The sequence below is a fragment of the Halichoerus grypus genome, chromosome 9, assembly GCF_964656455.1.
Source record: "Halichoerus grypus chromosome 9, mHalGry1.hap1.1, whole genome shotgun sequence".
Classification (NCBI taxonomy): Eukaryota; Metazoa; Chordata; class Mammalia; order Carnivora; family Phocidae; genus Halichoerus; species Halichoerus grypus.
The window spans coordinates 130,436,000-130,457,799 of record NC_135720.1 but is presented as its reverse complement, the minus strand read 5'-3'; the positions used below and the strand labels follow the sequence as shown (position 1 = coordinate 130,457,799).

General features: G+C 39.0%; 1 protein-coding gene across 6 annotated transcripts in view; it reads right to left on the bottom strand.

Annotated features, from left to right (window-relative positions):
* Positions 1–21,800, bottom strand: part of PHACTR1 (phosphatase and actin regulator 1) — a 551,321-nt gene that overhangs the window by 507,057 nt on the left and 22,464 nt on the right. For all 6 annotated transcript variants that reach the window (XM_078055703.1, XM_078055706.1, XM_078055704.1 and 3 more), the window contains exon 3: positions 464–610. In XM_078055703.1, the coding sequence (XP_077911829.1) occupies positions 464–610 (147 nt within the window). The remainder of the gene's footprint in view (positions 1–463; positions 611–21,800) is intronic.

Genomic DNA, 21,800 nt, shown 5'->3' with positions numbered 1-21,800 from the left:
GTCACCAACAAGTTCCACCCTGTTGTAGCCCTGCCAGCAAACCTCACCAGCAGAGCCTTGCCAGACCCTCCGCCCACAGCCAGTGCACTCGCATCCCGATCCAGCTCTTGGTGATTCCTAAGATCATTGTTACCACTGACAACACTTTCTTCTCCTCATGGAAGGGGAAAGCCCGCGTGTGACTCCTGGGCGGATGTAGGGCTCCACGCACTACCCTCCCCCACCTCCGCAACACACACACACACACACATACACACACACACACACCCCTCCGAATACCGGCGACACAAAGAGCGAGAGAGCGAGCCCGGCGCCCGGCTGGGTAGGAAGGGGGGCGGAAGGGAGGGCACTGCCGGGAGGGGGACACCCAAGGAGGGGCAGGGGGCTGAGCCAGCCGGCGAGGAGGGAAGGAAGACTAGGAAGCGGGGTGGGGGAGAGAGCAAGGCGAGAGGGTCGTCCTTACCTGCCCCTAGGTTGAAGGAGATCCTGGCTTCGGCGAGGTACGGCGTGTCGCTCTTGGAGCGGACTCTTCTGATGGGCCGCCGGTCTATATCATCCTCCGAAGATGCCGCCATTAATGTGGGAGGCAGGAGCAGGGTCGCCCGGCGAGCTGAGAGGGAAAAGGAGATGGAGAGAGAGAGGGAGAGAGGCGGAAAAGGGGAGGAGGGGAAAGGAAGAGGCTCACACACGGGGAGGGGGAGGGGAGAGGGGGATGGGAGAGGAAGGGAAGGGGACGGGGAGGGAGGGGGAAAAGAGGGGAAAAAGGAAAAAAAAGAGGGAGAGAGAAAGAAAGAGAGCAAAGGAGAGAAAAGGGTGAAGGGAGAGAAAGAAAATCCGTTAAGGATTTGTGGACTGGAGCAGAGATCAGGCTATCCCAGGCTTGCGCCCAGGGCTCCCCTAACTCCTCGTGCAGCCACAGGGCCAATGGGTCAGTGTTCCCGACTGACACCCCGCCTCCTGCCCGCAGCCCCAGTTTTCAGCTGTTGGCACAGATAGGCTGATGCGAAAGGGAAGACTCCAAAGCAAAGATGCCCAGTCAGCACTGTGCCCTCTCCCGCCAAACGCACTTACTCTGCTCTTCAAGTGCACACCAGGGTCTCCTTAGCCCACAGGATTCTCTAGACTGAGGATGCCTGGCCAGATATAAAAACTTCAGCTTTCCTTGCGTGGAATTATTATTGCTGGAGTGCAAGCCCCCGGTGGTCACTGAGGAGGGCTCTGCACACAGGGTACCCCTTCGCTCCCTCTTTCCCAACCCGGCGCTCAAATAAAGATGCAACCAGATCTGCAATCCTCATAAGCTGTCTTACCTGCCCCCTTGAACCCTGGAGGTGGAGGGTAGAAGAAAAGTATATACAAGTTTGGGAGGAGTTCGGCAATAAAGTTTTCAGAGTTGATGCTTTGTATGTAGACTAGACATATTCACACAGAATTGAGTGACCCTCTTCTACAATCACTAACTTCTAGGATGTGTTTATGTCTACATAAATATCCATTCATTTTAACCTTTAACTTTCTCTTTATTTGGTGACTTCGGGGACAAATAATGGTCTTTGCATTGGACCTGTAGTCTCTATAACCCTGTGCCATTGAGGTGAAGATCAAGGGCGCTTTACATTTCTTTGAATGTTTGCAGTGCAACCTTCCCACATTACACAGCACAGAAGGAAGTAGAAAGGTTTCTGGAGTGTGAATCAGAATGGTTTGATGCTCCTACTGAATCTATTGATGGGCTAAACTCTTTGATGTTTGTCTTTCTACAGCCTCAGTCACTTGGTCTTTTTGTAGCCTGATGTTGCCACTCTCTAATAAGAGCTCACCTGGAGTACACAGATAAACGTTGCCTTGATTCCCTCCCTGCTACAAAAAAGATCTCAGTGTCAAGTCATACCCTTCAATCTCAGAGGAAGAAGTGCTGCCCCAGCTCTGCAAGACTTCCCTCTGCACTTCAGCTGTCAGTTCAAACTCTTGCACCCTAGAATCTTCAGTCTCTCCACACGGGTCTTTTTACTTCACACATAGCTAGTAACTCTTCATCTTAGGAAAAATATAGCTTCCCTTGGCCTCACTGCTTTCTCAATCTCTACCAGACTATTTCCTTCCCATTCTGCTAAAGCTTCCCGTGGAACTCTTGCCCCACAGGCTCCATGTCTTCACCCTCAGTCCCCTCTTTCATCCCCACCACTGGTTTCTATCCCCACCACCCAAAGTTATTTTAATGGTCATCATATCCTTTTAACAGTTAAATCCATTTCTTTTTTGTCTGCTCTGAAGTACATAGTAAACTATTCTTGAAATAGTCTCCTCCTTTGGCTTTCTGTACTAGACTTCCTTCTGAATCATTCAGTTTCTAATTGTTTGCCAATTATCTGCATAGTTAATTTGAAATTGCTTATCCTGGCATGCAGAGCCCTTCACAACCTGACTTTAACATGTTTTTCCAAACACACCCCCCATTATTTGCTTCCAGTCTGCTCAGATTTGTCCCAGTCTGGCTTACTTCTGCATCTACACCTTTGCTTGTGTCACACACCACAAATTTCTTCCCTATAAATTTTCCATGTTCTCCCTCAGCAATGTCAGATAACTGTCCCACTAGTCTATGGCATGAACCCAGTACATAGTAAATGCTCAATAGATATATTTTAACAGAAGAAGGGAGGAGAAGAGAGGGAGGGGGGGAAGGAGAGAAGCGAAAGAAGGAGTTGTTACATAAGTAATGAGTAGTAAAGAGTACTGGGGACCAAACCTATGTCTGCTTGATTTTAAATCTTGTGTCCTTAACCAGTATATTAGTTTGCTAAGTATATGTATTTGGTTGACTAGCCACACTTCAAATTCACTTTTCTATGACTTTTGTCTCATGATTATGTCCCGTTTATCTCTGTTAAACATTGATTAAAAATGGATGCCTCCTCTCCCAGGAGGTAAAACAGAAGTCTTTGGCTCATCAAATGAACCATGAAGGTTAATGCTTTTACATGGCTAGTCAGGTTGCAAACAAATATTATGATTGTAACATTTAGGTTCAGGCTCTTAAGGAAGTACAAAAGTAAGGAAATTGAGTTCAACAATTCTGAATACTGTAAAAACTCTACCTCTCTTTGAATTAAGGCAGTACCACTTGATTGTTCAAAATATTTGGGATTCTCCATCCTGTTGTATTTTCACTCTTCAACCATGTCTTAAAAACAAAACCCAGTAGAGTCATTTGAAGAAACACCTAGCCCTAGCTTTCCCTGTGTTTCTTTGATTTTACATTTAATGGTTCTTGATATAGAGAAGTGCATCTTTGGATTTCTAGATCTTCTTCCTTCAGCATTTTAGAAGATTAAGAACTTAACTTTGCCATTACTTTAGGTGTAATTTTCTTTTTTTTTTTTTGTTTTATTTATTTATTCATGAGAGTCAGAGAGAGAGAGAGAGAGAGAGAGAGGCAGAGGCAGAGGGAGAAGCAGGCTCCCCGCCTAGCAGGGAGCCCGATGCGGGACTCGATCCCAGGACCCTGGGATCATGACCTGAGCCGAAGGCAGACGCTTAACCATCTGAGCCACCCAGGCGCCCCAGGTGTAATTTTCTTTAAAGGAGTCTAAATGTACTTTCATACAATTTCATTATGGACCTTTTATTATTGAAACAATTCTAGATAGATACATTTTTGACAAAAATGACAGAAAAATACTACATCTGTCTACATGTTCTTGAATTAATTTATTGTGTTTTTATTTATATTATCTTCCATTTTTTGACTTCCCTAATTTACTGTTTTCTTTGTCTCACTAGTTTTTCCCATTTCCTTTTCACTTTGCCTCCTTTCTCACATCTTTCTTACAATTTGTTCACAAAATTGATCCCATTTCATGTAGCTCCCTCTCATCCTGCATGAAGGACTCACTTCTGTGGGTTTGTTCTGATGTATCCACATTCTTTATTCTCTGGGATTCCATTCATATATGTGATCTCTTATCATAAACCATCTGAGTGACATCAGGCAAGAAGCTCTGGGGTGGAATCTGGGATGCTGGGTGCTGCGCCCAGTACTACCACTACTACCTCACCAAGTAACACTGGGCAAGTCACTCACTTTACCAGGTTGGATCTCTGTCACGTCAGCTATAAAAATGGCAGGGTCAGCTAACATGATCTTAAAGGCCCCGCCCAGCTCTAATACTCTATGATATTTGCAGCTATTTTTCTATCTCTTCTTCCTTCCATGAATATCCATGGCATATTTTGTCTCTTAATCTAAGAAAATATATTGTTCCTTTGATTTGGAACTAACCATATTTAGGAAACCACATGGTATCCATATTTCTCTCAAGTGATTTCATATTATTCAAGTTTTATTTTATACAACTGTGTATCCTTTAGAATCTGTTTTTCCCCCTCATACTGTTTCCATCATGTGGCAACACCCCTATGATTGTTTGTATGTGTGCATGTGTGGGTGTGGGTGTGTATATAGAAAGAACTGAATTCAACTGTGATCTCAACAACTTTTGAATATACTTTTTAAAAAAGATTTCTTCTTTTTGAGTAGGACTGCTGACTCAGGATGAGGATTTTTTTCTTTTCTAAAGCCAGTCAACATTTTAACCCTGAAGACCCATACATGCATGTTATATCCAGACCTAGAGACAGAGAAAGAGAAGCAGCAAAATAGAGTGCTCAAAAAAGTAATATTTTATACATTTAGGTTCAGGCTAGCATGGAAGAAGATGAAGGTGGGAAGAGAAGGAAGAAAGAAGAGAGCAATAATCCATCCTAATCATCACTAGCATGGAAGAAGATGAAGGTGGGAAGAGAAGGAAGAAAGAAGAGAGCAATAATCCATCCTAATCAAGAAAACTCTTCAGGTGAGTGAAGCTTTAAAAATATTACTCAAAGTGTGTTTCTAGGACACCCTTACATTGATATCACTTAGAATACTTGTTAAAATGTAGATTTTCAAGGCCCCCAACCTGGACCTGCTGAATTTTGAGGGGATGAGAACTGGGTACCTAGGTTTTCAAAAGGCTCCTAACTTTGTCCATTCTCACCACCTGTAGTCAACATTATACTGGAAGTCTTGGTCAATGTAGTGATTTAAGTAAAAGAAAAGAAATTAGAAAGATATAATGATTGGAAAACAAGAATAAAATTGTGATTAGTCATATATGTCATGATAGTGTACATATAGAATCTATAAGAATCCAGACTATTAGAAATAATAAGTGAATTTGACAACATCACTGATACAATAGCAGCATAAAACATCAATTTTGTTTCAACATACTGACAAAATTAGAAAATATAATTTTAAAAGAACCATTTACAATAGTATCATAACCATCAAATACTTATGAATAAATCTCACAAAAGATGAGCAGGACCTCTACATGAAAAACTACAAAACATTCCTGAAAGAAATTAAGGAGACCTAAATAAATGAGGAGGGATGACTAAACCATTCTCATGCTCATGGATTAAAAGACACACTATGGAAAGGCATCAGTCTCTTCAAATTGGTCTATAGATTCAATGAAATTCCAGTTAAAATTCAAGCTTTTTTTTTTTTTAATTGACAAGCTGATTCTAAAATTCGTATGAAAATGCAAAGGGATAAGACTAACCTTATCATGACAAATAAGAAAATAGCTGGAGGATTTACAGTAGAAGATACCAAGAATTACTATAAAGGTATAGAATTCAAAAACAAAGTAAGATAATTAGACAAATGGAGGAGAACAGAGAATTTAAAAATAGACCCATATATAAACAGTCACCTGATTATGACAAGAGTCCCACTGTAGTACTGTGAGGGAAAGATGGACTTTTCAATAAATGGTGCTTGATCACTTAGATATTCATATGGTGGAAAACAAATCTTGATCCCTATCTCACACCATACACAAATTCAATTCCAAATGGATCATGGACCTAAGTGTGAAAGGTAAACAATAAAGTTTCTAGAAGAAAATTTTTTCATAGAAGTATATTTTATGACCTAAGCAAAGATTTTAAACAGGACATGAAAAGCACTAACAATAAAAGAATAAACAGACATGTTGATGCTACTAGCATTAAGAACTTTTGTTCATCATAAGACAAAACTAAAAATGTAACACACCAAAATATGTGGGATGCATCTGAAACAGTGCTGATAGGGGAAATTATAGCACTAAATGTCCTGTGAGAGAAGAGGAAATTCTCAAATCAATAATCCTACCTCAAGAACTTAGAAAAAGAAGAGGAAAATAAATCTAAAGTAGAAGGAAGGAACTAATAAAGATAAGATCAGAAGTCAGTGCAATTAAAAACATGGAAACAATAAAAAAGTAAATGGAACAAAAAGCTCATTCTTCAAAAAAAATTGATAAAATTGGTTAACTTCTAGCAAGCATAACAAAGATAAAAATAGAGAGCATACAAATTACCAATATCAGAAATCAAACAGGGGTAATCACTATAGATCCTCTATCTATTAAAAAGATATTATGAAAATACTACAAACATCTTTATGCTCATATATTCAACAACTTAGTAAAAATAAACTACATGCAGTGTTCTTAAATAAAGAAAAGACAGGGGTGCCTGGCTGGCTCAGTCAGTGAAGCATGCTACTCTTGATCTTGAGATCTCAGGATTATAAGTTCGAGCCCCACATTGAGTGTGGAGATTACTTTAAAAATAAATCTTAGGGGTACCTGGGTGGCTCAGTCAGTTAAGCATCTGCCATGATCCCAGGGTCCTGGGATGGAGCCCCACCCCATCGGGCTCCCTGTTCTGTGCTCCTCCCCCCGCTCGTGCTCTCTCTTTCTCTCTCAAATAAATAAATAAATAAAATCTTTAAAAAATAAAGAAAAGACATCATTAGGGGAGTGGAAAGGCAAGCCACAGAGTGGGAGAAGATACTTTCAGATTTGTATATGACAAAGGACTTGTAATCAGAATATATAAAGATCCTCTAAAACAATAATGAAAAGACAGACAACACAACTCAATATTTTTTTAAAAAATGGGCGAAAGACTTGAATAGGCACTTCACACACAAGAAAATCCAAATGTTCAATAAGCGTAAGAAAAGATGCTTAGAATCATTACTTAAAGGTAAATTCAAATAAAAACCACAGTGACATATCATTACACCTCTGCCAATCTGGCTAAAACTTTAAAGTCATTCAATGCCAAGTTTTGGTAAGGATGTGGAAGAATTGGAGCTCTTCTGAAAGCTGGTGGGAATGTAAGCTTGTAAAACCACTCTGGAAAGCCGTTTACAAACAAAGTATACATAAATATAGGTAAAAACACAAATACCCTATGACATGGACATGCATGTCCATAGCAGGTGTTTCCATAATGGCCCCAAACTGGAAACAACCCAAATGGCCATCAAAAGCAAAATATACAAAAATGATTGTAATATCTTCATTGCAGCGTTATACTTCATGAAAATGAAAAAAAAAACAAACTATCACTATAAGCAACAAGATAGATGAATCTCTTAGGCATAATGTTGAACAAAAGAAGCCAGGTCTATACATTATATGAATATTTGTATATTCCATTTATGTGAAGTGCAAGAAAAATAAATAAAGCTGATATACAGTGATAGGTGGTTAATTAGAAAATAATGTCTTGGAGGGGTCACAAAGGAACATTTCTCTATCTTGACTTGAGTAGTGATTATACGTTTTAGAAAAAGTGATTACTTTTGTAAAAGTTCATTAAGTTATACATTTTATATTTGTGTACATCACTATATATTATATACCACTAAAAGATAAATTTTAGAAAGCTTTCAGTTCACGGAATTGTGCTTACTTTAATAAAAATTTGCTAGCTGCCATTTAGAAATAAAACATTTATATTATTATATAAACAAATATATCCTGGAGAATATTATGGTATGTTGAATATTATAGTTATTTGATACCAACTATTATTATCAATTTAAAAATAAATGCACAAGCTCTTTTTTAAGTTAAAAGAATCTTCCAGGTTATTAATATGCACAAACAAATATGATAACCATTGCATTTAAGTACCAAATATTTACAAAACCACACTATTAAGAACAATTTAATTTGATCTGATTAAATAGTTTCCTAATGACTTGGGCCATTTTTGTGATTATCAACATTCCACTGCCCCAAAATTCCGTAGGTTTTTTTTTTCTGTCTCAGCCTTAGTTTTAGGCTATCATCATATCTGTCTTTTATAACCATGATCTTTTAAGTATTCTATTCCCAGCATTCTGTGCTGCATTAAAAACAACAACAAATAACTAGATTGGAAATGCATATAAGGAATAACGAAAGAATGATGAGAGTAGGCTTCTTGTTATGCCAAAAACAAGGCAAGCATTCTTCCAAATTAAACAACTTGAAAGGGGTTGCATTGTCCCCCTTGCAGGAGCCAGCTTGAAGGGGGTTGCATTGGCCAAATCTGGAACAATGTGAGCATAAAAAATAATTAAGTCCACTAATGAATGAAAATTATTAATAATGGGTATTCATGAGTGGATAAGTGGATAAAACTGGTAATAATTGGATAAGTAACTAGATAAGTAAATGCAGGAAAGGGGAGGACTCTTGCTTCCAGTAGAATGCAGAGAGCTGACATATCAGTTCAGAAGGAGTGCAGAAGTTACAAAATCATCATTTTGCAGTCTTTGTAACAAAGATCAAGCAAAAAAAAATCAAGATCAAGTAAGGATTCATAATAGATGCTAAGTCTAGGGGGAAATTTTGATGATAATATTTTCATGATCTTAAAGTTTCTTCCCACAGATTTATTAGTTTCAAGGAAGGAAATGGAAAACACCTTGACTGGGCAATCAAAATTACCATCACCAGGGAGGGACAAATGGACATGGAGTGCCTCCAGACATGACACCTGATGAACACAACATTACTCTTGGAGTGGTCCAGCCTAGAATGCATAACCTGAGTAGAATGATGAAGAAATATCAGACAACCTCAAAAGTAGGAAGTTTTATTAAAAAAGGGGAAGGGGCACCGTATTTCTAAAAAAAATGCCAATGTTCTAAAAGACAAATTAAGGCTTTGAAAGTTTCCAGATAAAAGGAGGTAAAAGATATCTGACTCTAGACTGGACTCTGTACTGGAGTCAGATCTTAAACTGAACTGATTCTAGATCCCATCTTGAAGGGAAAAAGTGCTATAAAGGACATTCCAGGATCAGCTGAGAAAATTTAAATTCAAAGAGCAGATTAAAGTATAAGTGTTAAAGAGGCGAAAGACCTGTGCTCTGAAAACTATAAAACACTGCTGAAAAAAATTGAAGATGACACAAAGAAATGGAGAAACATTCCATGCTCATAGATTGGAAGAAAAAATATTGAGTTATAATGTCTATATGACCCAAAGCAATCTACACATTCAATGAAATCCCTATCAAAATACCAATAGCATTTTTCACAGAGCCAGAAGAAACAATCCTACAATTTGTATGGAAAAACAAAAGATCCCAAATAGCCAAAGCAGTTCTGAAAAAGAAAAGCAAAGCTGGAGGCAACACAGTTCCAGACTTCAAGTTATATTACAAAGCTGTAGTGATGAAAACAGTATGGCGCTGGCAAAAAATAGACACATAGATCAATAGAACAGAATAGGAAACCCAGAAAAGAGCCCACAACTATATGGTCAACTAATCTTCAAAAGAGCAGGAAAGACTATCCAATGGGAAAGACAGTCTCTTCAACAAATGGTGTTGGGAAAAATGGACAGCATCAAGCAGAAGAATGAAACTGGACCACTTCCTTACACCATACACAAAAATAAATTCAAAATGGATTAAAGACCTAAATGTGAGCCATGAAACCATAAAAATTCTAGAGGAGGACACAGGCAGTAACCTTTTTGACATTGGCTATAGCAACTTCTTTCTAGATATGTCTCCTGAGGCAAGGAAACAAAACAAAAATAAATGATTGGGACTACATCAAAATAAAAAACATCTGCACAGTGAAGGAAACAACAAAACTAAAAGGCAACCTATGGGATGGGAGAAGCTATTTGCAAATGACATATCTGATAAAGGATTAGTATCCAAAAACATATAAAGAACTTACAAAACTCAACACCCAAAAAATCAATAACCCCATTAAAAAGGGGCAGAAAGACCACGGGATCATGACCTGAGCTGAAGGCAGATGCCTAACGACTGAGCCAAGGAGCCTGCTTCTCCCTCTCCCTCTGCTGCTCCCCCTGCTTGGGTTCTCTCTCTCGCTGTCAAATAAATAAATAAAATCTTTAAAAAATAATAAAATAAAATAAAAAGTCTACTATTAAAAAAAGGGGGGCAGAAGACATGAAGAGATATTTTTCTAAAGAAGACATACACATGACCAACAGGCACATGCAAAGATGCTCAATATCACTGATCATCAGGGAAATACAAATCAAAACTATGATGAGATATCACCCCACACCTGTCAGAATGGCTAAAACCAACACAAGAAACAACTGGTGTTGGCAAAGATACAAAGAAAGGAGAACACTCTTGCACTGTTGGTGGGAATGCAAACTGGGGCAGCCACTCTGGAGAACAGTATGGAGGTTCCTCAAAATGTTAAAAATAGAACTACCCTACCATCTAGCAATTGCACTTCTAGGTATTTACCCAAAGAATATAAAAATACAGATTCAAAGGGATACATGCACCCTGATGTTTATAGCAGCATTATCTGCAGTAGCCAAATTATGAAAAGAGCCCAAGTGTCCATTGACTGATGAATGGATAAAGAAGATGTGTATATTTATACAAGGGAATATTATCCAACCATAAAAAGAATGAAATCTTGCCATTTGCAATGATGTGGATGGAACTAGAGGGTATTATGCTAAGCGAAATAAATTAGTCAGAGAAAGACAAATACCATATGATCTAACTCATACGTGGAATTTAAGAAACAAAAAATGAACAAAGGGGAAAAAAAGAGAGGCAAACCAAGAAACAGATTCTTAACCCTAGAGAACAAATTGACAGTTACCAGAAGGGAGGTGGGTGGAGGAGATGGGTGAAGTAGGTGATGGGGATTGAGTGCACTTTTTGTGATGAGTACTGGTGTTGTATAGTGTTCAATCACTATATTGTACACCTGAGACTAATATTACACTGTATGTTAACTAACTGGAATTTGGATAAAAACTTTAAAAATATATAAAGTATCAATGTTAAATGTACTGCAGTTGACAGCTGCGCTCTGGTTATGAAAGAGGCTATCCTATTCCTATTCTTAGGAAATACACAGTAAAGTATTAGGGATAAAGGGCCATGATGGCTTAGGAAAAAATATGTATGTACATATATACACACACAAAATCAAACAGACACACAACTTCATGTATATATTCTTTTTCCCTCCCTCTTCTGCCCCCTCCCTCTCTCAATATAAATATACACTTTTACATTCCTCTTTGGATAGAACAATCGATCAACTGGTTGATAGCTAGATAGAGGCAAGAGAGCAAATGATAAGCAAATGGGGTTAAATATTATCAATGGGTGAATCTGAGTAAAGGTAAATAAGTATGCTTTGTACTATTTTGTTTTTGCAACTTTTCTGTAAGTTTTTTCTAATAAAAGTTAGAAGTTACTAGTAAAAATGTGTTTCTTTCCATTTAGGAGAGTTTCCAAGGACTAGAGATGATGTGCCATCCTTGCTTTCAATCTTTCTAAAAAATTATCATTGTCAGTTATTCACATAGGCTCTGGATAAATACAGTATTGATCTTTAAGGGTAACCTGTCCTGCAATTATGCTAAAGGTCTTTGGATTTTTGTTTAAAAATTTAAAAATTAATTGATTGATAGAGGACTCAAGCAGATTAAGAACCTGGGCTGTATAGATGAAGTATATATGTCAGTATTTTGCATATTTAACCTGAGTAAAAACTACAAGAACCTTCTCACCTCACAGTTAAAATGAGTATGATGCCAGGGCACCTGGATGGCTCAATCAGCTAAGCGTCCAACTCTTGATTTCAGCTCAGGTCATGATCTCAGGGTTGTGAGATTAAGCCCCTCTCGGCTCCACGCTGGGCATGGAGCCTACTTAAGACTCTCTCTCTCTCCCCCTCTGCCTCTCCCCCTGCCCCTCTCTCCCCTCTCCCTCTCTAAAAATAGATAAATAAATAAGTAAATAAATAAAATGAGTATGATGTCACTAACTGCAGTGATGTTATTCAAAATCATTCATGTAGAAAATACAAAATGTAAATGATAAGGATCAGTGTTATTAACTGCAATATCAACCCTAAAACTTTGCATTAGTAACATACATTTTAAATAGGTTTAACAAAAACATCCCCAAAAGACTTTTGGGCTTTTTATTATAACTAAATTTAGTAAGTAACTGCTGAGATACTTGTTCTTTTCTATAAATATGCATACTTTGCTAGAAAACCCAGAATCTGTGGAATTGTTATTGGTACATCTTGGCTCTCTCTGCCTAAACTTACCATTAAATGAGCTATCCACTCCACAAAGTTCTGCTTTGAATCCTCTTTTCTTTCTGGCTAATTTTGTGGGGCCCACGAAGGAGAGGGGGTGGCTGCCTTGCTTTTATAATTGCTGCCTAGAATTCCAGCTCCACAGTGTTTACTGGCCCTAATTCAGATCTTTCACACTGCACAACTTCGGAGGTACACCATTTTCATCTTAGTCTATGTGAATAGAACTATGGAATTTTGAAGTCCATAGCAGTCTCCAAAGGTGGTGGCTTCCCAAAGAGATGATTCCGTGCCTGGCATCCAGGCCAGCCCTGTTTCCAATAATAATAAGGGTCTAACATTGGCTTTGTTCTAACTCTTCTTTTAAAGCTTTAATATCTAGCTTTCCTTGAATTAATACCTGGATAAAGATGGACGCAAGACAACTGAATAGCTACCTTAACATTGACATAGTGGCTTCTTCTCCAGAGGGACTACATTTTGTTTTTTGTAAAATTTACCTAATTTTAAAATCACTTGAGGCTTTGAGATATATTAACAACATCTGCCATGTTTTTTTTACTTCTTTTGAAAATTTTCTGCTCCTGTAAAAATTTGTGTGTGTTGTTATAGCCAGCCTCCAAATGGCCCCCAACGATCCCCAACTCCTGGCATTCATACCCTTGTGTAGTCCCCTCCCATATCAAGGTTGGTCTCTGTGACCACTAGAATATGCTAGAAGTGATGGTGTATCATTTCCAAAGCCAGGTCATTAGATACATGTGGCTCTACCCTGCTTTATCTTTGGGTCTCTTGCTTGAAACAAGCCAGCTGGAATGTCATGGGGGAACCCACGCAGGAAGCCTAGGGAGGGGCACATGTGGCAAGGACTGAGACTCCTGAGTGAGCCACCTTGGAAGCCCTAGTCAAGTCTTTGGATGACTGCAGCCTTTTTCTGGGGGAGGGGGGCAGTTGTTTTGTTTTGTTTTAAATTTTAGGTAGTTAACATACAGAGCAATATTGGTTTCTGGAGTAGAATTCAGTGATTCATCACTTACATACAACACCCAGAGCTCATCATAACAAGTGCCCTCCTTAATCCCCATCCCCCATCTAGTCCATCCCCCACCCATCTCCCTCCAACAACTCAGTTTGTTCTCTATCGTTAAGAGTCTCTTATGGTTTGTTTCCCTCTCTCCTTTTCTTCATTTCCCCCTTCCCATGTGTTCCTGTTTTCTTTTTTAAATTCCACATATGAGTGAAATCATATGGTATTTGTCTTTCTCTGACTGACTTATTTCACTTAGCATAATACACTCTAGCTCCATCCATGTCATTGCAAATGGCAAGATTTCATTCTTTTTTGATGGCTGAGTAATATCCCACAGTTGTGTGTGTGTGTGTGTGTGTGTGTGTGTGTGTGACGTCTTCTTTTTCCATTCATCAGTTGATGGACATTTGGGCTCTCTCCATAGTTTGGCTATTATTGATAATGCTGCTATAAACATTGGGGTGCCTGTATCCCTTTGATTCTGTATTTTTATATCCTTTGGGTGAATACCTAGTAGAGCAATTGCTGGATCATAGGGTAGTTCTATTTTTAACATTTTGAGGAACCTCCATACTGTTCTCCACAGTGGCTGCACTAGTTTGCATTCCCACCAACAATGCAAGAGGTTTCCCCTTTCTCTGCATCCTTGCCAACACCTGTTGTTTCCTGTGTTGTTAATTTTAGCCATTCTAACAGGTGTGAGGTGGTATTTCATAGTAGTTTTGATTTGTATTTCCCTGATGATCAGTGATGTTGAGCATCTTTTCGTGTGTCTGTTAGCCATCTGGATGCCTTTTTTTGAAAAGTGTCTATTCATATCTTCCATCCATTTCTTAACTGGGTTATTTGTTTTTTGGGTGTTGAGTTTGGTAAGTTCTTTGTAGATTTTGGATACTAACCCTTTAGCAGATATGTCATTTGCAAATATCTTCTCCCATTCTGTAGGCTGCCTTTTAGTGTTGTTGGTTGTTTCCTTTGCTGTGCAGAAGTTTTTTATCTTGATGAAGTCCCAATAGTTCATTTTTGCTTTTGTTTCCCTTGCCTGTGGTGACATGTCTAGAAGTTGCTACAGCCGAGGTCAAAGAGGTTTCTGCCTGCCTGTGATCTCCTTTACGATTTTGATGGTTTCCTGTCTCACATTAAGATCTTTCATCTATTTTGAATTTATTTTTGTGTATGGTGTAAGAAAGTGGTCCAGTTTCATTCTTCTGCATGTTGCTGTCCAGTTTTCCCAACACCATTTGTTGAAGAGAGTGTCTTTTTACCATTGGATATTCTTTCCTGCTTTGTCAAAGATTAGTTGTATAGTTGTGGGTCCATTTCTGGGTTCTCTATTCTGTTCCATTGATCTATGTGTCTGTTTTTGTGCTAGTACCATACTGTCTTGATTACAGCTTTGTGATAGAGCTTGAAATCCAGAATCATGATGCCTCCAGCTTTGTTTTTCTTTTTCAGAATTGCTTTGGCTATTTGGGGTCTTTGTGGTTCTGTACAAATTTTAGGATTGTTTGTTCTGGTTCTGTGAAAAATGCTGGTGGTATTTTGATGGGGATTGCATTAAATGTGTAGATTGCTTTGGGTCATATAGACATTTTAACAATGTTCTTCCAATCAACAAGCATGGAATACTTTTCCATTTCTTTGAGTCCTCTTCAATTTCTTTCATAAGTGTTCTATAATTTCAGAGTATAGGTCTTTTGCTTCTTTAGTTAGATTTATCCCTAGGTATCTAGGTTTTGGTGCAGTTGCAAATGGGATCGATTTCTTGATTTCTTTTTCTGCTACTTTGCTATTGGTGTATAGAAATGCAACAGATTTCTGCACATTGATTTTATATCCTGAGACTGCTGAATTTATGTATGAGTTCTAGCAATTTTTTGGTTGAGTCTTTCGGGTTTTCTACATAGAGCATCATGTCATCTGTCAAAGTGTAAGTTTGACTTCTTCCTTGCCAATTTGGATGCCTTCTATTTCTTTTTGTTTGATTGTTGAGGCTAAGATTTCCAGTACTATGTTAAATAGTAATGGTGAGAATGGACATCCTTGTTTTGTTCCTGACTATAGGGGAAAGGCTCTCAGTTTTCCCCATTGAGGGTGATATTAGCTGTGGGTCTTTTGTATATGGCTTTTATGATGTTGTGGTATGTTCCATCTATCCCTACTTTATTGAGGGTTTTTATCAGTTATGCATACTGTATTTTGTCAAATTCTTTTTCTTCATTTTTCTCAGGATCATACAGTTTTTTTTTGTCTTTTATTTTTTTATTTTTATTTATTGTTTTTATTAACATATAATGTATTATTTGTTTCAGGGGTACAGATCTGCGATTCATCAGTCTTACCCAATTCACAGCACTCACCATAGTACTTACCCTCCCCAATGTCCATCACCCAGCCACCCCATCCCTCCCACTCCCCTCCACTCCAGCAACCCTCAGTTTGTTTCCCGAGATTAAGAGTCTCTTATGGTTTGTCTGCCTCTCTGGTTTCATCTTGTTTCATTTTTCCCTCCCTTCCTCTATGATCCTCTGTCTTGTTTCTCAAATTCCTCACATCAGTGAGATCATATGATACTTGTCTTTCTCTGATTGACCTATTTTGTTTAGCATAAGACCCTATAGTTCCATCCACATCACTGCAAATGGTAAGATTTCATTTTTTGATGGCTGCATAATATTCCATTGTATAATATATACCACATCTTCTTTATCCATTCATCTGTCGATGGACATCTGGGCTCTTTCCATAGTTTGGCTCTTGTGGACATTGCTGCTATAAACATTGGGGTGCACATGCCCCTTCAGATCACTACATTTGTATCTTTGGGGTAAATACCCAGTAGTGCAATTGCTGGGTTATAGGGTAGCTCTGTTTTTAACTTTTTGAGGAACCTCCATACTATATTTCAGAGTGGCTATACCAGCTTGCATTCCCCCCAACAGTGTAGGAGGGTTCCCCTTTCTCTGCATCCTGGCCAACATCTGTCATTTCCTGACTTGTTAATTTTAGCCATTCTGACTGATATAAGGTGGTATCTCATTGAGGTTTTGGTTTGTATTTCCCTGATGCCAAGTGATGTTGAGCACTTTTTCATGTGTCTGTTGGCCATTTGGATGTCTTCTTTGCAGAAATGTCTGTTCATGTTTTCTGCCCATTTCTTGATTGGATTATTTGTTCTTTGGGTGTTGAGTTTGGTAAGTTCTTTATAGATTTTGGATACTAGCCCTTTATCTGATAAGGATCATACAGTTCTTATCCTTTCTTTCTTTCTTTCTTTTTTAATATGGTGTATCACATTGATTGATTTGCAAATATTAAACCACCCCTGCAGCCCAGGAATAAAACCCACTGATCATGGTGAATAATTCTTTTAGGGTACTGTTGAGTTCACTTTGCTAGTATTTTGTTGAGACTTTTTGCATCCACATTCATCAGGATATTGGCCTGTAATTCTCCTTTTTAGTGGGGTTTTTATCTAGTTTTGGAGTCAAGGTAATGCTGACTTTGTAGGTTTGGAAGTTTTCCTTCCATTTCTATTTTTTGAAACAGTTTGAGAAGAATAGGTATTAACTCTTTTAAATGTATGATAGAATTCCTTTGGGAAGCCATCCAGCCCAGGACTTTTGTTTGTTGGGAGATTTTTGATAATTGATTCAATGACTTTGCTGGTTATGGGTCTGCTCAAATTTCCTATTTCTTCCTGTTTCAGTTTTGGTAGTTTGTAAGTTTCTAAGAATTTGTCCATTTCTTCCAGGTTGCCCAGTTTGTTGGCATAGAATTTTTAATTTTCTTATAATAGTCCGTATTTCTGTGGTGCTGTGATCTCTCCTCTATCATTTGTGATTTTATCTCTTTGGGTCCTTTCTCTTTTCTTTTTGATAAGTCCGGGTAGGGGTTTATCGATTTTATTAATTCTTTTGAAGAACCAGCTCTTAGTTTCATTAATCTGTTCCACTGTTTTTGTTGTTGTTGTTTGTTTGTTTCTATATCATTTATTTCTGCTCTAATCTTTATTATTTCCTGTCTTCTGCTGGCTTTAGGCTTTATTTGCTCCCTTTCTAACTCGTTTAGGTGTAAGGTTACGTTGTGTATTTGAGACTTTTCTTCCTTCTTGAGGTAGGCCTGTACTGAAATATAGTTCCCTCTTAGGACTGCTTTTGCTGCATCCCAAGTGTTTTGGGCTGTTGTGCTTTCATTTTCATTTGCTTCCATGTATTTTTAAATTCTTCTTTAATTTCCGGTTTGATCCATTCATTCTTTAGTAGAATGTTCTTTAACCTCCATGTATTTGAGGTCTTTCCAAATTTTTTCTTATGGCTGACTTCAAGTTTCATAGCAGTGTGGTCTGAAAATATGCATGGTATGATCTTGATCTTTTTTGTACTTGTTGAGACCTGATCTGTGACCCAGTATGTGATCTAATCTGGAGAATGTTCCATGTGCACTTGAGAAGAATGTGTATTCTGCTGCTTTAGGATGAAATGTTCTGAATCTGTCTGTGAAGTCCATTTGGCCCAGTGTGTCTTTCAAAGCCATTGCTTCCTTGTTGATTTTCTGCTTAGATGATCTGTCCATTGCTGTAAGTGGGGTGTTAAAATCCCCTACTAGTATTGTATTATCATCAATGAGTTTCTTTATATTTGTTATTAATTGATTTATATATTTGGGTGCTCCCAAGTTGGGGGCATAAATATTTGCAATTGTTAGATCTTCTGATGGATAGACACCTTAATTATGATATAATGCCCTTCTTCATTTCTTGTTACAGTCTTGTTTTAAAATCTAGTTTTTCTGATATAAGTATGGCTACTCCAGTTTTCTTTTGATGTCCATCGGCATGAGAGATGATTCTCCATCCCCTCACTTTCAATCTGCAAATGTCTTTAGGTCTCAAATCAGTCTCTTGTAGGCAGCATATAGATGGGTCTTGTTTTTTAATCCATTCTGATACCCTATGTCTTTGATTGGCATATTTAGTCCATTTACATTTAGAGTGATTATTGAGAGATATGAACTTAGTGCCATTATGTTATTGGTAGCACTGGTGTTTCTAGTGATGTTATTTGGTCCTTTCTAGTCTTTGTTGTTTTCGGTCTTTTTTTCTCCACTCTAAGAGTCCCCCTTAAAATTTCTTGCAGGGCTGATTTAGTAGTCATGAACTCCTTTAGTTTTTGTTTGTCTGGAAAACTCTTTAGCCCTCCTTCTATTCTGAATGATAGCCTCAGTGGATAAAGAATTCTTGGCTGCATATTTTTCCCATTCAGCATGTTGAATATTTCCTTCCACTCCTTTCTGGCCTGCCAAGTCTCTGTGGACAGATTCCCTATGAACCTGATCTGTCTTCCCTTGTAAGTTAAGGACCTTTTTTCCCTTGCTGCTTTCAGGATTCTTTCCTTGTCTGTGTATTTTGTGAATTTGACTATGATATGCCTTGACAATGGCTGGCTTTTGCTGAATATAATGGGAGTTCTCTGTGCTTCTTGGATTTTGATGTCTATGTGCTACTCCAGATTAGGGAAGTTTTCAGCTATAATTTGTTCGAATAAACCTTCTGCCCCTTTATCTCTCTCTTCACCTTCTGGGACTCCTATGATACAAATGTTATTACGTGTTACTAAGTTACTGAATTCTTTAAGTCTACCTCTGTGGTCCATTACCTTTCTTTCCCTCATCTTTTCAGCTTCATTATTTTCCATAATTTTATCTTCTATATCACTGATTTGCTCTTCTGCTTGGTCCATCCTGTTTCTATGGCCTCTATTTGTGTTTGCATCTCAGTTACAACATTTTTAATTTCATCCAGACTAGATTTTAGTTCTTTTATCTCTGTAGTAAGGGATTCTCTAGTGTCTTCTATGCTTTTTTCAAGCCCAGCTAGTATCCTTATAATTGTTGTTTTAAATTCTAATTCAGACATCTTACTTAAGTCTGTATTGATTAAATCCCTGGCTATGAGTTCTACCTCGTGTTCTTTCTTTTGGGGTGAATTCCTCCATCTGATCATTTTGTCCAGAAAAGAAAAGAAGAGAAAAAAGAACAACAAAAACAACAACCCCCCCAAGCCCCAAAAAACAAACAAACAAAAACAAAGCAAAAAACAGGAAAAAAAAACCCTCAAAAAACAAGAAAACCAAAAACACAAAACAAGAAAACCAAAAAACCCCCACTAGATCCTGGGTGTGTTTTGGTCTGCTTGTTAAAAGAATCTAGATCCCAAAATAAAAAAAATAAAGTAAAATGAAAGTGGACAAAAAAGTTTTAAAAAGATATATGAAAAGTATATATATATATAAATTTATTTGACAATAAAACATTTTAAAAGGAATTAGAAAATATAAGAAAACAAATGAAAAAATAATAAAAATAAAAGAAATCAAGAATAAAAGTACAAAGGATGCTCAAACCTATTTCCCTACAGCTGAAGCTTTGCAGCCCTCTATAAACAGTAAAGTTGGCGCTAATGAGTTGTTTGTGCTGGGTCTTCTGGGGGAGGGGCCTGCTGCCCTGATTCTCAGGTGGACTTGCCGCAGTGGAAGTGCGCCTTCAGGGCGCAGGGAGGCCGGGCTTGCTGTAAGCAGCTCTGGCCTCCACTAGGTGGCGCTGCTTTGCTCCCTGGAGGCTTTCAGCACTGATGGGCGGGAAGAATATGGCGGCGCCCTGCTCTCCAGTCCCCTACTCTTCAGGGAGCCCTCACTGAAAAGCAATCAATCACCCTATTTGTTTCTCCAGTTTCCATCTGAACCTGAATTCACCCTGCCCGTGTCTGAGCCCTTTTCTCTCAGGTGCAAAAACTCCAAATTTCAGGGATGCCCACAGCCTCCGGGGGAGGGTCTCGCCGTGCCTGCCCGCTGACCCAGGAAAGCCGTCCCGTGACAGCGGGTCGCAGTCTACAGCAGCACGCCGGCACCGAGAGCCGGCTCTCCACCGGCTTCCCAGCTCCTGCGCCTGGGAACAGCGCAGCATCTTGGCGCCACCCGTTCTTCCTGCCACCCCGGGGATGCTCAGACCACCCCGTCACTCCTGGGATTCCGCTCCTCTTCGCCGCCTGAGCACCTTTAATCCACGCGCGTCCTCCACGGTAGCTCAGACTTGGCGCTCGGCGGCTTCTGACACTTGGCGCCGTAGCCTCCGAAGCAGGCTGCCTCCCTGCGGCCGCTTCCACAGCTCTGTCTCCCCCCAGTGAACTAACGCACCTCCTACCTTCCAAAAGGTGGTCGCTTTTTTTACTTGTACACAGGCAGTTTTTGTTCCCTCAGGCCTCTGACTGACTTCTTGGGTGCTCAGAGTACTTTGATAACTATGCAGTTGTGTTCTGTCAAGGGAGGAGACTCCTCAGGGTCCTCCTGCTCCTCCACCATCTTAACTCCTCCTCCATCCGGGTGACTGCAGCCTTGGGCTACTGACCAACATCCCTCCCCACCACCGCCTCCGATCCCGAGCCAGAACTTCTTTCTGAGCTAAGATACTCTTGAATTCCTGACCTAGAGACACTGTGAGATGATAAGCATTAGTTCTTCTAAGCCCCATTAAGGTTTGGGGTAATTTGATATCCAACACTGAGTAATACAATACGCATGGCTTCTCAATAGACTTAGAACATCGATCATGCCCACTTAGATGCCATCTATTCTATCAGAAAACCCAAATCTCAACCACTTTGATGGATCAGGGAGCAGATTTTAAGACACGAGACCAAACACAAATTAAGAAAACATGATCAAATGACAGTACAGATCTTTCCACTGGAAAATCTTTTTCTTCTCCTCCCCAGCTTTGCCTGTCTAAACTCTGCCCGTCCTCTATAGCTGGAAAGTTTCGATTCCCATCCCCAGTCCAGCGCCACTGTGAGAATGTAGTATCTTCCTCTTTCTTGATCTCTGTGCACCTATGATACGTTGTAATTTTCACTTTGTATGAATATATAAACACAATGATGTGGATATTATTTTCCTTTCAGACAATGTGAAATAAAGGTTAGCAGCACGGGCTTTGCGGTTAGCTTTCCTGACTTTGTGCTAAAGTTCCATACTTAAAAGCTGTAGACTCTTAACTATAGGGAACAGACTAAGGGTTGCTGGAGGGAAGGTGGGTGGGGGGATGGGGTAACTGGGTGATGGGCATTAAGAAGGGCAATTGAAGTAATGAGCACTGGGTGTTGTATGCAATTGATGAATCACTGAATTCTACCTCTGAAACTAATAATACACTATATGTTAATTCAGTTTAAATAAAAAAAATTTAAAAAATAAAATAAAAGTAGTATGATTTCATGCAAATCACTTACCCTATACAATGGGCCTTACATATACATAT